Source organism: Hylobates moloch, unplaced genomic scaffold (assembly GCF_009828535.3).
Source record: "Hylobates moloch isolate HMO894 unplaced genomic scaffold, HMol_V3 SCAFFOLD_8, whole genome shotgun sequence".
Lineage (NCBI taxonomy): Eukaryota > Metazoa > Chordata > Mammalia > Primates > Hylobatidae > Hylobates > Hylobates moloch.
Window position 1 is genome coordinate 27161246 of NW_026652283.1, and position 18986 is coordinate 27180231.

At 34.8% G+C, this 18986-nt stretch overlaps 1 protein-coding gene across 10 annotated transcripts in view; it reads left to right on the forward strand.

Annotated features, from left to right (window-relative positions):
* CCDC91 (coiled-coil domain containing 91) overlaps positions 1 to 17383 on the forward strand; it is a 356689-nt gene extending 339306 nt beyond the window's left edge. For 8 of the 10 annotated variants that reach the window (XM_058442151.1, XM_058442153.1, XM_032159919.2 and 5 more), the window contains one exon: positions 17194 to 17383. In XM_058442151.1, the coding sequence (XP_058298134.1) occupies positions 17194 to 17304 (111 nt within the window). In that variant the 3' untranslated portion in view covers positions 17305 to 17383. The remainder of the gene's footprint in view (positions 1 to 17193) is intronic. The other 2 variants (XM_058442148.1, XM_058442144.1) reach the window with 2 other exon arrangements.
* Positions 17384 to 18986: the final 1603 nt, after the last annotated feature.

The following is an 18986-nucleotide window of genomic DNA, read 5'->3' on the forward strand; positions in this document are numbered from 1 at the left end:
TACAAGGAAAGTGAAAAAAGTGATTGAGATGGAGGGGTGAATATCTGTATCAAATATTGCTAATAGTCTAGTGAAATGTGGATTTACAATGGAGTAGTCATTAATTCATGTAGTATCTTATTATCTCACATTGAAGGGACTCAAAAAAATTGTAATTTAATGCCTAAAAGAGATTAGTGGATTTATAGTCATAGCAGTTATTTTTAGTTTTTAAATATCTATATACATTTCAGAGAAGTAAATAGATGACAACTGAGTTTTATGCATAAGATATATTACAAGGATAAAATGGGAGAGACCGAGGGATGAATACAATAGTTTAAGGAAGAGAAGGAATGATGTAAAATTTTCTAGGTTTCAGAGAATATGTTTATATATTTTTTAAATAGGTGTTTGTTAGATATACATAGGTTATATCAGAAAGAGTAACTGTTCTACTTATTATGTCAACAAGCATAGTACACAGGAAGCTCCATCTTTTATAACTTGGAAGCTTATGTTAAAGTTTTAGATGGGCAACTTAAAAATATGTGAGGGTCATACAAGACCTACTATTTGAAGACCACTGAATTAAACCAATTTGAGAACGGTATCAAGGATTTGTAATATACTGGTTTATAGTTAGTTTTCTCTATTTCACATGATGTATTGTACCTCTAACTTTTATCAGCCATGAAGAAAATGGGTATCATTGGCCAATTGGTCCAGGAAAATAATATTGAGATGGGTCAGTATAAGTTCTGTTTGAAAACCATCTCAAAACTTAGTTGATGCTTAGTAGCATTCATTCATTCATTCAGAAAACCTGTATTAAACACCTACCAAGAAGATACTACTATTATTTCCTCATAGTATGCCCTATTTGGGCACTGTTGATTAGTTACAGTAGCCCCAGTGGCATAAGTGATCTGGAAATTATATCAGTGCATTTCTTTAATATTTATTATGCTTAATTTATAAGCAAAGCGCATGTCTCCAAGAAGCTTTAATCAAGTTGCCTGCTTTTACATATAACATAATTCTATTTTAAAATATTTTCATTGAATCTCTTTTCCATTTTTTGAGATTGGTAGAATTGTGCATGGCTTATTCACAGTCAAAACCAGACACCTATAGTCTTAATTAGGTGCAAGTTTCCACAGTAAATAGTTCTTATTTTTAAATTAAATTTGTTCATTTTATTTTCCACCAATAGTTTACGTGGCTGTAAAATATGTACTATCTTTGAATCTTTCCTTCCTCACTAACTTTTGTGGTTTTGACTATCGAGTAATTAATGATTAAGTAATTTTGCCAATAAACCACACTTAAATTGTTTATTATTGGTAACTATAGTTGAGATGTTGTGACTATTTGATAAAAAATATGTTTACTTTCCCTTCTTTGTATTATCAAAGATTATTTTGTTGTACATGTAATTTAAAAGTATGTAGTTCTCTTTATAAGTCAAAAATACAGAAAATATAGCCATTACAATGACCTTTAATATATATTTATTTATCATGCTCCTCTTCTCCCTTGCCTTTTTAGAATAAAATAGCAGAATAATGAGAACCAGATTTTTAAATGTCATTCTGCTGCAATTTTTTTTCAAGCATTATTTGAAAAGTGTTTCCATAGCCTTTCCACTAACTTTACAATTTGATTTGATCAAGAGAAGTATTTTAGCACATATGGATATTTTGATTCTAATCAAATGTTTTTGTTCATTAATTTTTTCTTATACCTGTTTTATTTTAGGTTCTGAATAGTCTTTTACTGTATTACTTATTCTTCCTTAAAAACCTAATAAAGTTGTTTTTAAAAGATAACCACCCTACACATATTATTTTTATTAAATCTTCATCTTCTATCATAAAACTATGTACATTAATTCATTGTAGCAGTATGAGTTCAGACTCTGGAGCTAGACACTTACATGTGCTAACTATGGTTATGCTACTGATTTCAGACATAGAACTTTTTGGTATTTTAATTTCCTGATCTGTAAACTAAGAATAATGATCATAATTTAGGCAGTGCTTACTTTCCATCCTACTTTTGAGACTTCCTTTGAAAATCATAAATGAACGCAGTGAAATGAAGGAAGGAATTCTCAGTTTTAATATTTATAATTTATACAACTTTTTTATGGATAGTTATATACCAATGACCATGACAGGCCATTGGCTTTTCCAATATAAGGAACCTTGTGGAGGGAGCATCAAATAGTGAGGTGAAGTTCTACAAGGCAAGGAAATGCCAGTCAAGCTTTCTTTGCTTCCTGGGATTTTGTCCCATTATTTGATGATTGCTCCAAATGGTCAGTTTCTCAGCCAAATCCAGCACTTATGATTTTTTTTCCTGTCTATGGGACATATGTAGAAACTCTTCCTGATACTCCCTGGAGGCCTCAATCCCTCGATTGCTGATCTTAACTAAGCAAGACTCAAACATGTCTTTTCTTAATTATGGTTCAAGACTCCTTTAAAAATGGAATCCATATTGGTACTTTTTAGACTAATCCATGAACTAATGAACTTTTGGTACTCCTAGCTCTAATGCTATATTTGAGAAAAACTACTGCAGAGAACTTTTAAGTCTGCATTAGTGTAGTGATCGTCCTCTCCAAACATTATTCCTGCCTTCCTTCATTTCTCTGTCATTTAACCAACCCAAGCAAGGTTGGACACTTAATTCATTTAAATCTAAACCTCTGCTATCACCAAAAGACTATATTTTTGGTAAAGTTTGTGTTTGTATATATGCTGACTGTAAAATTAAAAATATACATCAGTGTTTTTATTGAAGAAATAAAGAGCTATAAAATGAGACACTCATATAGCTTTTGACTTCCAGGTTTTCATAGAAAAGTAGGTAGGACCTACAAGTGTTCAGAAAATATGATTAGATTTGCTGTTTATCATGCATACATTTAACAGATGTTTAATGTATACAGTTTCATTTGGTACAGCTGTCTTGGTATTTCCTGAACACTTTAAACTCCATAGTATCTTTTATTTAAAGAAATCTGGAACTACATCGGCAAAACTATCTTTATTTTTCATCCAGGCATAATGATACCTGTATAGGAAATGAAGTGGCAAATCACATGGATAAGCCATACCCATGGAATGTCTATATGATAATAGTCTGCATTTGACCACAGATTATTTTTATTACTTGATCCTTCCATTCCCTTGCACAATGTCATTTATTTATGTTAAAACAGAAGAAGACAGAGTTTCAGTGCATTTGTGTGGATTAATTGGATCCTCAGAGAGGACACTGCAGCAAAGAGCACGTCTCTTAGGATAGCATGACTCATTCGTATGGTATTTTAGTGGCATCCCAGTTGCAGTGTGCACTTGGATAACTTTTTAAAAAAACAAATTATTCTCCCTTTGCCCTTATTAATATTACTCCCTAACTTCAGCACATTAGAAATGATGCTTGGTAAAGATTGGTAACATAAAACATTTTAAGTAACTTTTACCAGATTTTATTCTGAACTTTGTTCTCACCTATAAAACATACGTGGGAAACGGGCCGGGTGCGGTATCACACGCCTGTAATCCCAGCACTTTGGGAGGCCAAGGTGGGTGGATCATGAGGTCAGGAGATCAAGACCATCCTGGCTAACACGGTGAAACACTCTCTCTACTAAAAAATACAAAAATTTAGCCGGGCATGGTGGTGGGTGCCCATAGTCCCAGCTACTCGGGAGGCTGAGACAGGAGAATGGCGTGAACCCGGGAGACATAGCTTGCAGTGAGCCGAGATAGCGCTACTGCATTCCAGCATGGGTGAAAGGGCAAGACTCCGCCTCAACGAAAAAAAAAGTGTGGGAAATGGAAAGTTTTGTCTATTGAAATAACATTTTATAATGCAGATAATGGCAAAGGGACCAGTTCTACAGGAATTGTTTACAACAATTTCCTTGTTTGGGATGCCTAAAAATCACATATAGTAGGCCAGTGTTAGTTGACAAGAAAAGAGAATGACTGAAAAAGAAACAAAAGTTGCAAAAGCTTTTACGCCAGCCTCATAGATTCCACGGTTATGACATTAACTTACGAAATTTCTATCTAAAATGCTACCAACTGTGCTTTGTAAATGCACCTACAGGTTTTAAACGAAATAGGTCATTGGCCTATTCTTGCTTTCGTTTGTTTAACATGACTGCATTGTCTCATTTTACTGAAAAACCTAGCATTAAACTATAGCATGACCTAGAAATATGTTTCATCATAGAGAAATATAGTACACAATTAGGAGTATGGGATTTTAAGTCAGATTTTCTGGATTAAAACCAAGCTTTGTTTTTTATTGGATGTGTACATTTAGACAAGTACTTTAACCTTTCTGGGCCAGTTTCTTCTTCTGTACAATGGAGATAAAATACTGCCTACTTAATTTATCATTATTATGAGAAATAAATGAGTTAGCATGTGTAAATTGCTTAGAATACTGCTTGGGATATAAGAAGTTTACTTTCAGCATTAGCTTTTAAAGCTTTTATTATCATTGGGACAAATTTTCCTAAATGATGATTTTGCTCAGAATGTCTTTGGTTCCTCATTCTTTCTTAAAATATTTATTAATTTAAATATCTTTTTTTTTGCAGAAGTGATTGTGGCAACTTAAAACAATATGTACTGTTAAAACTGGTGAATAGAAAATGAGCATCAAAATATTGAGACTGAAACTGATATTCAGTATAAATATATATGCCATAAGATCCTGCCTATCAAAATTATTCTGCAGAACCAGCTTGTTCTGGGGAAAAACTACTATCATATTTTATCCATGATATTTATGATTTTAAGTTGATTAGGAACCTTATATTTTTTTCAGGACCTGAGTTAAATTTGTTGTTTTGGCAACATTTCATTGCTGTAGTTTTAAATCCATCCCCATAATATATTTTTAACATTTTTAGGTGCTGTTTTTATTCTTTTTCACTATTCTAGCTATAACTGCAGATTCTCTACATAGCAGAGAAAGGGAAAAAAAAAGAGGAGGCACTTGCCAATGCAAGTTAAACAAATTTTCTTTCATACATATGTGTTCAGGTAAGAAGCGTAGCTTGATCATTACAATTTTTTTACTCTTCATAGACTCTTAAGCTATTATAGGAAATTCTATTCCATGGGTTGTTTTCCAGTCTTCACATTAAGGTTTCCAACTTTTCCATAAATTTTAGTGTCATTTATTTAGTATTTTGAACTTGTTCTCAACTTCTCAGGCTGATCATCTAAAAACTAAATTTTTGTTTTTGTTGTAACAGATGTGCACAGTGTAAAGTTGGTACCTTTATCACTTAGGATTTATATTTGCCTCCTTGTACCATAAACTAGAAATAACAACAGCATAAGCAAGGTCAGAAGTAAACAGTTCAGAGCTAGTACAGAAGCTAAACAAAGTCATAAAAGGATTCAGAATCATTCTGTCTTTGTACTTTTTCTATTCTTAGCACTGACTTAACATCATTAAGGCTACAAAAATGACTGCCAGAGCTCCAGCAAAGATATTTGGGATGATTGGGGGAAGAAAAAAAAATCCAAGGAACAAAAGGGGAAAAGAACAAGTGTCTGTCCCACTTTTAAGGAGCACTGTTGATGATTTTGCCCAATAACTGCCACTCTCATTTCTTGGCTGTTTCCAGCTGGGAGGAAGTCTTGGGAATAATGGCCTGCATGTGTGCCCATTATTCCTAAAATTAAATGGGAGCTCTATTGATAAAGAAAAGTACATATTAGAGAGGCAACTGGCAGGTTTTGCTATAATTCCTAACTTCTTATATATTCTTTTTGATAGGTGTTTAGTGTTATTTTCCTTTTTTTCTTTTTTTTATTTTTAGGGTTTTTTTTTATTTTAGGATATTTTTTTATTTTTAGGGTTCTTCTTTAAGTTTTAGGGTACATGTGCACAACGTGCAGGTTAGTTACATATGTATACATGAGCCATGTTGGTGTGCTACACCCAGTAACTCGTCATTTAACATTAGGTGTATCTCCTAATGCTATCCCTCCCCCCTCCCCCCACCCCACAACAGGCCCTGGTGTGTAATGTTCCCGTTCCTGTTGTCCATGTCTTCTCATTGTTCAATTCCCACCTATGAGTGAGAACATGCGGTGTTTGGTTTTTTGTCCTTGCGATAGTTTGCTGAGAATGATGGTTTTCAGCTTCATCCATATCCCTACAAAGGACATGAACTCATTATTTTTATGGCTGCATAGTATTCCATGGTGTATATGTGCCACATTTTCTTAATCCAGTCTATCGTTGTTGGACATTTGGGTTGGTTCCAAGTCTTTGCTATTGTGAATAGTGCCGCAATAAACATACATGTGCATGTGTCTTTATAGCAGCATGATTTATAATCCTTTGGATATATACCCAGTAATGGGATGGCTGGGTCAAATGGTATTTCTAGTTCTAGATCCCTGAGGAATTGCCACACTGACTTCCACTATGGTTGAACTAGTTTACAGTCCCACCAACAGTATAAAAGTGTTCCTATTTCTCCACATCCTCTCCAGCACCTGTTGTTTCCTGACTTTTAATGATGGCCATTCTAACTGGTGTGAGATGGTATCTCATTGTGGTTTTGATCTGCATTTCTCTGATGGCCAGTGATGATGAGCATTTTTTCATGTGTTTTTTGGCTGCATAAATGTCTTCTTTTGAGAAGTGTCTGTTCATATCCTTCACCCACTTTTTGATGGGACTGTTCGTTTTTTTCTTGTAAATTTGTTGGAGTTCATTGTAGATTCTGGATATTAGCCCTTTGTCAGATGAGTAGATTGCAAAAATTTTCTCCCATTTTGTAGGTTGCCTGTTCACTCTGATGGTAGTTTCTTTTGCTGTGCAGAAGCTCTTTAATTGAATTAGATCCCATTTGTCAATTTTGGCTTTTGTTGCCATTGCTTTTGGTGTTTTAGACATGAAGTCCTTGCCCATGCCTGTGTCCTGAATGGTATTGCCTAGGTTTTCTTCCAGGGTTTTTATGGTTTTAGGTCTAACATGTAAGTCTTTAATCCATCTTGAATTAGTTTTTGTATAAGGTGTAAGGAAGGGATCCAGTTTCAGCTCTCTACATATGGCTAGCCAGTTTTCCCCACCATTTATTAAATAGGGAATCCTTTCCCCATTTCTTGTTTTTGTCAGGTTTGTCAAAGATCAGATGGTTGTAGATATGCAGCATTATTTCTGAGGGCTCTGTTCTGTTCCATTGGTCTGTATCTCTGTTTTGGTACCAGTACCATGCTGTTTTGGTTATTGTAGGCTCGTAGTGTAGTTTGAAGTCAGGTAGCGTGATGCCTCCAGCTTTGTTCTTTTGGCTTAGGATAGGTGTTTAGTGTTATTTTTCAACATCTGTTTGAGAAGGTGCTATTGCTATTTTTAGGCAATAACATCCAAGTTTAGCTTTCTTAATTGAAAGAAAATCTCCTTTACTTGTTTACAAGAAGTAGGGATGTTAGGATTTTCTTACATTCTTAGATCCAGATGGGAGGCAGCAGTGATTTTAAGAGTACCGACAAGGAGGGCATTTTCCCACTTGGTTCCCTCAGTAGGATAAATCTGTTTTAAAATGGGCCAGATAGATGATATTATTTGTTTGTTTGTTTGTTTAAGACTTCATTGATTCATCACTGTAAAATCCTGAATGATGAGAAAGAGCGGCTCTTTTTATGTAAAAAGAGGAAAAAGTCTGTTCACAGTAACTTTAATTAAGTGATGCTTTGTTACCTTGGTTTAATTTTGAATACCAAGAAATTAGAATTCCTAGTGGGAATCAGGTAGCTTTCACTTGTGTACTTAGCCAGTTTTATCAGTAGTGGAAATATGAAAGTAAGTAGGTAAAGATTGTACAAGCCTAGCAGGTAGCACAAGGTGAGATTTGTACCCCACATTGTCTTTATGCGTGTTTCTCCTTTATTTCATCATGAACCTAGAAAGTAGTGAGTAGTCTGTTGTTTTCATACACAGCCACTGAGGTTACAGATTCTTTAAGGCATTGATTTTTTATATGATGTATTTAATATGCCAGGTTTTTTTTAATGCCTCTGTTGCATTTTCAGGGAACCATTTGTATATTGCTATAAAGAAATCTTTCTGAATCTACTGTTTATTAACAGAAGATAATTACATGGTTTAATGACTGCATCTACAGGGCTTTTGGTACCTTGACAGGTTTTTGCATTAGTGTAATGCAATACAAGAAACTCCTGCATATTTACAGCAAAACAGATATTGTGCCAAGGCCTCTAGCCATAACTGAAGTTCTTATCTGAGAAGGCAGTGTAGTATTGTGGTTTAAAGAATAGATTTGGGTGTCATATGCACCTGGATTTCAGTCCTAGCCCTGCTACTTGGGCAAGTCATAACCTCGCTAAGCCTTAGTGGCTTCATTCATATAGTTATCAAGAGAATAAAAATTTGGTAATACATTGTAGATGTCTCCAGTTGTACTTTGTCCTTATTAATCCCCTGCCCTTGAGTCTGGGCTGGACTGAGTGAGATTGGGCTATTAAAAGATTGTGGCTTCTGTCTTGAGTGCCCTCTCACTGTCATGGTGCACTCTTGCTTTCCTTCATATTCTCTTGGATTGCTTACTTTGGGGGAAACCAGCTGCCATCTCATTAGGCAGCCTTATGGAGAGGCTCACATGGGCTAGATTGGAGCTGGATGTTTTGAGGCCTCTCAACAGCTACTGAGTGGGTTTGGAAGCAGATCCTTCCCCAGTTGAACTTTGAGATGACTAGAGTCCTTGCCTACAACTTGATTACAACTTCAGTAAAGAACATGACCCAGAGGCACTCATGTAACAGTGCCCAGTTTCTTGACTCATAGAAACTGTGAGATGATAAATATTTGTTGCTTTTCATTTTAAGCCACTAGGTTTTGGGATGCTTTGTTGCACAGCAATAGATAACTAATACAGCACATAAAGAGGTCACCTGTGCATAGCAGGGAGCAAGTACTACCAATCAACAAGTGTTAACAGTTAAAACAAGAAAACAAGAAAAGGTCAGTCTTAATCTAGCATTATAGGATTATTTGTCATGTAATATAAAGTAAGTTTCCATATGTGTGTGCAGAGAACTCAAGAATAAGACTTGTGGACAGTCTCTCTTGCTTGTTTCTGTAGATTGAAACAGATAAGGCAAAATATCAATCATTTGAGAATTTAAAGATAGTATAGGAAGACAAGAACTTAAAGGTCATCTAACTCTTCTGCTAAGATTAGGTTTAAATTGTTAAAGGTCAAAACAAAAGGAAGGATACATAGTAATTGACAGATATTGTTCTTTAGATTGAAACAATAGGATTGCTAAAATCTATAAAAGTTGAATTGATAAAAATACAACAGAAGTTGTGTTTGTTACTTGAGCAGTAACCTAAATGATATATTTGGGATCTCTATGTTAATTTAATTTAGAAAAGACTATCCAACCAACAGATTGTAATATTTTTATTATATCATGATCTTGAAAAAATGATATAGGAAAAAATGATATAGGAAAAGGTTTTTCATTGTTTTGGAGCATGTAATCAAATTAGATTAAAAAACTTTATGTGGCCTGTCATATTAAGATAAGTTAGCCTGCCTTGCCAGAATCAATTCATCTCATATTTGAGATAAATTGTTTATTTACCATTGAACTCTGTAAAGTAGGACGTGGAACATATTTATTAATATGTAAATATAGCCTTATGGATCAGAGCCCTAAGATAGGATTTCTTTGCAACTACTATACAATATTATCCACCTTTGCTTTTCTCTAAAATTCTAAATCTATGGCTTTTGTTTTTTAAGTTGTTTTGGAAATTTTTAGATCTTCTTTGGAAGTTGTCGGAAACAGTTGTTACCAGAATTATTTTCTTTTCAAATTCATTAAACGTTACGTATGGAAAGTTATAGTAGATTCTGCCCAGATGATTCCTTGAAGATCAAAAATGAGTATTTCCATTTCCCAGTGGATTATATGGTAGTTTGGGGTAAAAAGGCAGAACTATGCAAATATGTAGAACTTACTTTAGATGACTCAAAACAGAGAATTTACTTACCAGGCATCTTAAAACAAAAGAAAAAAGTAGTTCTTTAGTTGTGGCCAAAAGGGCTTAAGACTCTTTATACCCGTTTTTCATGCTCTAAAAGAGCATCTGTAATTCATCTTGTGCATGCTGGGAAGTTACACAGCTTCTTTATATGTTGACATTTTTGAACTATCTAAATAGATAGATGTGGAAGATACTCTAAAGTCAAGAAGTATTCCCAAAGAATAGGAGACATGAACTCTGATTTGAAGTCTTCATGAAATGCGAATGATAGCTTTGAAGGTTCTGGTGAAGAGGTTAGGCCTAAATTTTCTGACGTTCAAGGTTGAGGCACCCAGCACTGCGTTAGTTCAAACCACTGCCCAGATTATATTGAATATTTTAGAGTCCGAATTATTCTTAACATGTATTTTATATAAAACTATTATCCTGAAATTGGTTCAGAGTCTCTTTCAGTGATTCTGAGAAGTTCATAGAAAGTGAACATTTTTAATCCTCCATTTCCCAAACTTACTTGACTTAAAGGTATTTTTTTTATTTTTAATAAGCAGGACATATGCTGTACAGAAATGGCATTTTGTGGAACACGTTGTAAGAAACACTACTCTGATATATGAGGACCTTAGCAATCTGGAAAATAACTGTTTGTTTCCTAGGGCTACTGTGGCAATTTACAACAAACTGAGGGGCTTGAAACAAGATAAATTTATTTTCTCACAGTTCTGTGGGCCAGAAGCCCCAAATCAAGACGTCAGCAGGGTCATGCTCTCGAAGGCTCTAAGGAAAAGTCTGTTCCGTGCCTCTGTCTTAGCTTCTAGTGATTCGGCCTCCATCTTCACATAGACTTCTCCTTTGTATCTGTGTCTCTGTTTCTCTTCTTATAAAGACACTAGTGATTGGATTTAAGGCCTACCCTAATCCAGTAAGAGCCCATCTCAGTTTACATCTTAATTATATCGGCAAAAACCCTATTTCCAAATAAGCTCACGTTCACAAGTGTGGGGGTAGGACTTGAACATATCTTTTTAGGGGACACAATTCAACCCATTAGAATAATTATCTGTTGAATCGAATATCCCACTGTTCTCTTACAAGATCATGTGCTAGCAAGCTTGTGCAACCCGCCTTATTTTGTTGTTTTTGTTCTGTTTTGTTTTGCTTTAGGCTTTTAGCAGCTTGAAGGCATGGTTTTTACTTTCTGTTTCTAGTGATAAGCAGAAAAGAGCGATGAGGAAAGGACTTTACTGGCCCAATCAGAAACAGAAACTAAGAACCGATGACTGTATTATCCTTCTTGTACATCCCCGAGTGTCCCAGGACTTAGTCCTGAAACCTTTTCTCTTTTATCCACATTCATTCCCTAAATATTTTTATCTGTGCTTTAAATGCCTTCTATATGCAGATGATGTCCACATTTTTATTTCAAGGCCTGGTATCTCCCCTGAACTGCAGACCCCTATATCTGATATCTCCAACATGTCTGATAGGATTAGACAAATTTATCATGTCTGAAACAAAATAGTTTTCCTCTGGCCAACTCACTCCAGCTTCAGTCTATCATATCTCAGGATAGGACACTATTATTCAAAGAATTGCCTTTTATTTCTCTTTTCCTTTCATCTTCCAATCCATCAGCAACTTCTAATCCATCAGCAACTCAAGTTGGTCCTGTCTTAAAATCCTAAACCTGAAATGTTCTTAAGCCACCACTGCCAATATTCTGGTCAAATTTATATCTTTTCCAGACTAAAAGTCTCCTAGCTGGCTTTTCTTCTTCCACTCTTGTCCCGCTACAGTCGGTTTTCCACGTAATAATTTGTATGATATTTTTCAAACACAAAGCATGGTCATACTCCTGCTGAAAACTCTCCACTGTCTTCCCATCAAATTGCAAACCTTTAGGGCCCTTTATGCTCTGGCCTCCATTTACTTCTCTGATCTCCTCCCCTACCAGTCTCCTCCTTGCTAATTTTGCTCCAATCTTAATGGATTTCTTGCCAGTTCTCCATCAAACCAAGTCTGCACCCCCCTTTTGGAGTTTTTTCCTTGTATTTTCAGCTACCTTGAGAATGTCTTTCCCTGTGTTTTTAGATAGCTCCCTTCTTGTCTCTTTTCAAGTCTCTTAATTACCACCTTCTCTAAGTGGTCTTCTCTAGTCACTTTACCCATGAGTGGATTTGCTGGATATCCATCCTAGCTTTTTGGAAAAGTGAAATCATTTTTAAGCATTAATTTAAAATATGTAGGAGTGTAAGTTGGAAAAGTAACATTGATAAAGGTAGATGTAACATGTTCGCATTTCTTGGTGTATTTTGTTGGTAGAAGCTCAAAACATTGAAAGTGCAATTAGTACTACGTGTATTTGACACACACACACATAAACATACACACATATATATATTTCAAAACAATGAATCATATCTTTTTGGATGTGAATAGTCTTCTTAATAAACAGTCCAACTAAAATAAGCCAGATGTGTTTGTAATTGACTTTGAACGTTGCACTTTAGACCGATGTAAATTCACCATCATATTGCATTTTAATGACTGACGAATAAAAAGCTAAGGTCAAGAGATGTTTTATTTTTCTTTTACTTTTGCCATGGCATGAAACACTCATGGAAGGGTAAATCTAATACATGAAATTATTAAGAAGACATGCTATTTCCCCCCGCAAGCTTAATAAAATTAAAATACTAAGTAGTATGCTTCTAAAAGGCTTTCAGCAGTTATACCAGCAAACTGAGGCCTAGGTGTCTATTTCAGAAACTTCAGAATTTCCAGATTTTTTCAGATAACTGTAAGAGCTGAATAGAAATTAAAGCAACAGAAAATGGAAGAGAAAATAAATCGGTTAGAGCTACGCTATTATGAAGAGATTTTAAACCCCATATCAAAAAAATACTTGCCACCACTACTCTGGACATAATATTTTTCATTACTATGTCACAGAATACAAATCTTTGATTCACTTCGAAATGAAAGCCACAAATGCAGAACTAAGTCCCATGCCTTAAGGAGCAAAAAAGTTGAATATTTTGCCAAAATTATTCTTGCTTCAATAAAGGATAATAAGGTCATGCCTAATAAAACAGTAACTGTTGAAATTCAGGAATTCGCCAAGAACATCAGTTTGATGTATTTGTTTCAAAGAGAGGAATTCAACATCCTTATAAGAGAAAGGTTGTATGCATTCCATCCCACAGCCATGATCTATGTACCATGCCCAAGAAGGACCCACAAAAGTGGAAGCTCAGCTTCGTGATGGCCCAATCTCTGTTTTCCTCCCCATACAGTATCAGCATCACCTTGTTGCTTCTTGAAGTATTGTGCTCCTGTTTATTTAAAGGATTCTTACTTTCAGAGTGTTCTGGGGAGGGAATGGTAAAGATGTGAAGGCAGAGCCTTGGCAGCTGCCTAAAACCAAAACGTTCGTGCCTACCATCTTATAGTCAGTAATTCCATGGTGACATCTAACACAAGCAAGAGAAGCGTGTGGTGTGTTTAAACAGAAATCTATCAAACTTTTTTTGTCCTTATATATATCCTCTTAAAAAATTACAGAAATACTCATTTTGAATGCACAAATTCAGATTATTGTTACTTAGCAACAGAGGTTGAATGCTTGTTACACATTGTGAAATTGTACTATATTCCCTCAAAAGGAGAAAAGTTTCTCATTTATCTAGCTTCTAAAAATTCTAAGATATTAAGTCACATTTGTTTTTAATGTATCTCCTGATTGTTCTGGGCAATTTGTGAAAGATTTTGAATTGTTAAAGCTAGCACATATGTTATATCTACACAAGTTACGAAGCATAATAGTAAAACAAACACCCATGAAGCCACCTCCGAACTGAATTACGTATCTCATCCTGCCAGACTTCATCCTCCGAATACAACCATCCTCAGTTCAGTTTTTATTGCATTGTTTACTTGCCTTAAAAAGAAATGGGTTTTTGCCTACTTATATGTCTCAAAATAATATACCGCTGAGTTCTGCTTATATTTTGTGCCTATGATAAGAGAGTTATGAGACTATCTGTAGTCTGGTCACTTCCTTCTTAAACTCAGTTTTCTTACAAATGCCCACTAATTTATATTCTTCTGAAATATTTTATATTGGCAATATATGATATATTAAGGTTTATTATAAAGCTGTAGTAATTAAAATAGCATTACATTTGTGTAGAGATAGGTGAATTGTCCAAGGGAACAGGATGGAGAGCCTAAAGACAGGTTCGTGCATATATGGAAAGCTGATTTATAATTGGAGGTAGCATTGCAAACTACATATTCTTTGGCTCATACAATTTCCACAAGCTATACTAGCACGTGTATACAGAGGTCTGTGTTGAAGGATGTTCATTACAGCCTTAATTATAATAGCCAAATATTATGAACAATCTTAATGTCTGTGAATAGAATGCTTTAGAATATTAAAATACCTGTTACATATATTATAACTATAAAATGAAAACTATGCAACTGTTTAAAAGGAAAAAAAAACAAGAGACACTGATCCTCTCATAACACTGCAGTTGGGACTGATAACTTAGTATACTCTCTGGAAGGAAATTTGGCAATATGTATCACAATTTACAACATGTAGATGTGACAGATTTCAGTACCTTGAACATCTTTTGAAGGGTGTGCACTCAGGTTGTAAATTTTATTGCTTGAAAAACAACAAAAAAGTTAGAATAAACTTACATGTCTGTCAATGGGAAAGTAGCTAAATAAATTATGAAATACAGTTAAGCAATTTTTTTAAATGAGATAGGGAAAACTTCCAGTAATGGCAATGGAATAAAGTGATTGTGTGGACCCTCTCAAACTTAAGAATTACAAGGATTATAAGATGTGGACCACATATTTTTAAAAACCTATCTTTTTTTTTTTTTTTGATACAAAGTCTCGCTGTCACCCAGGCTGGAGTGCAGTGGCGCGATCTCGGCTGACTGCAGGCTCCGCCCCCTGGGGTTCAGGCCATTCTCCTGCCTCAACCCCCCAAGTAGCTGGGACTACAGGTGCCCGCCATCTCGCCCGGCTAATTTTTTGTATTTTGTTTGTTTTTTTTTTTTTTTTTTTAGTAGAGACGGGGTTTCACTGTGTTAGCCAGGATGGTCTCGATCTCCTGACCTCGTGATCCACCCGCCTCGGCCTCCCAAAGTGCTGGGATTATATGCGTGAGCCACCGCGCCTGGCCAAAAACCCATCTTTAAATGCTTAAAAACATCCAAAAGTAGACAGAAATCACCGGAGAATGGACTGGAACTGAGTATTGGTATATTCGGTATATTTTCTGTACTGTTTAATTTAGACCAAGTGCAAAATAATTTTAGAAGCTGAAAATACTTAGATTTCAATCTGTTTTACATATATTAAAATGAAACTTTTAAAACTATGACTTTAATCTCCCATGTATCTTTAGGTTAACATGCTTTGGTTCTTAGCATTAAAAGTACATCCGTCATTTTCCAGTAGATTGCCTTGTTTGATTGGGGTTATGTATCTTGATTCACTCAATCTCAGCAAATATTTATTGCTTGTCTAACATGTGCCAGACTCCCCTCTAGATGCTAGGGATAAAGTAGTTAGCAAGACAGACAAGATTTCTGCATACCTGGGTCTTACTTACATTCTAAGATCTCTTTTGTTTAATAGTCTTATAAGCATAAGGTATGTATTCACCTGAAGGTATCATCCAGTAGAGGAAGAATGAAACAAAAATCTGTGAGGAAAATTGATAAGCAGAAATCTTATTTCTGTATATATAATAGAATCTCTGAATATTGGAATTGAAGGGATTCAGTATAGTTCAATTATTTTACAGGAGCATTTTGCTAAATATAGTGATTCTGTTTGATTAATTCTTAGAATATTTCAATATTTTAATCATACAGTTTTCCAGCCATTTTGAGTATAGTATATTATGGAAGAATAATTTAATAGAAAATTATTGTTTGGGTTTGCCTTTGTGGGGGATGCAGGGACTTGTGAGAAGAATGTCAACTTTTACATAAGTATGACAAGTATATTATGAAGTGGAATTTATTTGTCTTTTAATTCCTCCATTGTTCTGTAACCTATAGGGAATGTATTTTCCTAGTTTTGTTATTTTTACCCCATGGGCAAATTTTTTAGGGCCAAAAAGTTGGAAGCTTTTCTTCTTATATTCAATAATCTTTACCATCCAGAGAGTTCTTTATTATATATAATCCAAATGATTTCCCTTACTAACCCTCTTGTTTCATTTACTATATGAGTTTGCTATTGAAATATTAAAACATCCTAATAAAACATCTGTACCTTAGCCGAGGGACAAGAACAAAAAAAGTTTCAACAATATCAAACATTTTGTGTGTTGTTTTTTTTTTTTAAAAAACGGAGTCTCACTCTGTCACCCAGGCTGGAGTGCAGTGGCACAATCTTGGCTCACTGCAACCTCTGTCTCCCGGGTTCAAGAAATTCTTTTTGCCTCAACCTCCTAAGTAGCTGAGATTACAGGTGTGCATCACCATGCGCAGCTAATTTTTTATGTATTTAGTAGAGATGGGGTTTCACCGTGTTGGCCAGGCTGGTCTCGAACTCCTGACCTCAAATGATCTGCCCACCTCAGCCTCCCAAAGTGCTGGGATTACAGGTGTGAGCCTCCACACCTGGCCTCAAATGTTTTTTAAAGCATACTTTTCCCTAAAACTTTCTCTAATTTCAGCAAATTATCTTCCCCCTTATTATTTGTTCCACTAAACCCTATGCATGATGTGATTATGCTGTGTTTCTGTACTATGTACTTATTTTGTTACTTGAATCTGTAATACATTTGTGGATGTTTGGTTGCGTATATACATTAAGAACTGGCATTTTAATACTATTTTATGTTTTCTGAAATCACTCTGATCAATTTTATGATATTTCTCTAATAACTGAGTAACAACATCAGTTATAAAACTGTAATGATTATTATCTCATCTTAGATGATTTAGGCCAGAAAGAGTGACTTTACTGTCATTCAGTTTAAAGTACTATTTGATTTCCTAAATTTTCTCATCTGGAAAGTTTTTTCTAGTGGGCTTCAGTGACAAAATATTCTTTATCCTTCAACTAAATATTTTTTTCTCTTTCTTTAAAAAAATTAAACAGCTCGATCAAGTCATCCGCCAAAGAAGCCTGTCCAGTTTGGAACTGTTCCTCTCCTGTGCACAGAAACAGTTAAGTGCTTTAATAGCTACGGAACCAGTTGACATTGAATAAAAAGAACATGACAAGCAAACCCACACTGGCATTGGATAAATCATATTACACCTTCAAAATACATGCTCTGAATTATAAAGATGTGTTTGTTTTCTTTCCAAATCATGTAGAATTGATTTCCAGTTCAAGGATAAACCAAAACAATATTTAAAACTATCAAGTGATCTAATTTATTTTCTTTTGGTTTCTTCTTTACATTTACTATTATTTTATTATTAGTAGTAGTAGCAGCAACAGAGTATGATATGACCCAAAAGCCATTGTAAAGTGCCACATTATCAAAATTAATTAAACTTCATAGCCTGTGGGAGTCTATTATATATTATTTTGCTAAAGTAGTAAATATATTATTGTTTCATGATGACTCTTGATGAGATGCTAGAATGTAACCATACATTTATCTTATTTTGAGGATAGAAATAGCATGGATTTCAACATCACTTATTTATCAGTATAATTGGAAATAAAATACCAATATGATAGAGAATCATTCCAGCATTATCTAACCTCTTCTGCAGTTGGATCTATGTATTTTCGTTGGTCTACTGAAAACAAACAGTACAATTAAAAGCACTAAAGATTATTATATTAATTCAACTTTGACCTGATATATCACTTAAACTAAAGGGGTGTGTGTGATATATGCTTGTTTCCTATTTCTTCTTTTTAAAGGCACTTTGAATCAATAAAACCATTAGTCTACAAATCAAATTGTGAACTTAATCTCTAGAAAGAGAATATAACTCAGCCATTTATAGGAATTCAGGTTCAAGTACAGAATATATGAAATCTTTTCCCAGTATTTCAGAATGTACTTAATTCACAGGCAGTATGCTTCAATACAAAATCATGAATATTTTTAATTCAAAACTGAAATGTCATTAATATGTATGTATGCAAATGTTTTATTTTCTGAAATGCATCTACTTTCATGGGCTTTGTACTTTTCTGAGATTTCTCAGTGTAATAAAAAGAGCTCCCAAACTTATTTGGTTGTTACTTTTTTTAATTTCTTTAAAAAATATATATATATATTTTTTAGAATTTTCTTTCTCAAGTTGAAATTTTCTATCCTGGGTAGTTTTATCACACTACTCGAATGTTTTAAGAACAAGATTAGCCTTCCTTATAGACCTGCTTGGCCTTCTAGCCCTGCTAAATTTTAATTGTAGATCCTTAGACAAGCTGCCTAACCAATTTGAGTCTCAGTTTTCTCATTTGTGAGGTAGAAAGAGTGATTTTTATAGGCTATTAAAAAAGTTAATCTTGTAAAGTACCCCATATAGTGCTTGCTGGTATAGCCTCCAGTTTATAATAATTTCCCTTTCTCTGGAAATTCATCACAAAATACAGGTGTGAGTACCTACAAACAAGTGGCTAAACCATAGCATTTTGCCCCTCTAACCTTGACTGACTGACCCGCAGGTGAAGACCTGACCCCAAGTGGGCCTCTTATGAAAAGTCTTATGGTGACATCACCTCAACTTCCTTACCATAGGGAGACAGATATGAACCCCTGTTTCTGAGGTTAGAGGTTACCCCAACCCTTTTTTTCCTGAGTCTCGGATTCTGTGAGATACCTGAATATTCTTCCAATATGTTAGCACCACTTACTTTTTTCCCTTAAGCTGGCCAGAGCCAGTTTCTATTATGTGCAACCAAAAAAATACCAAAGTAGTCAA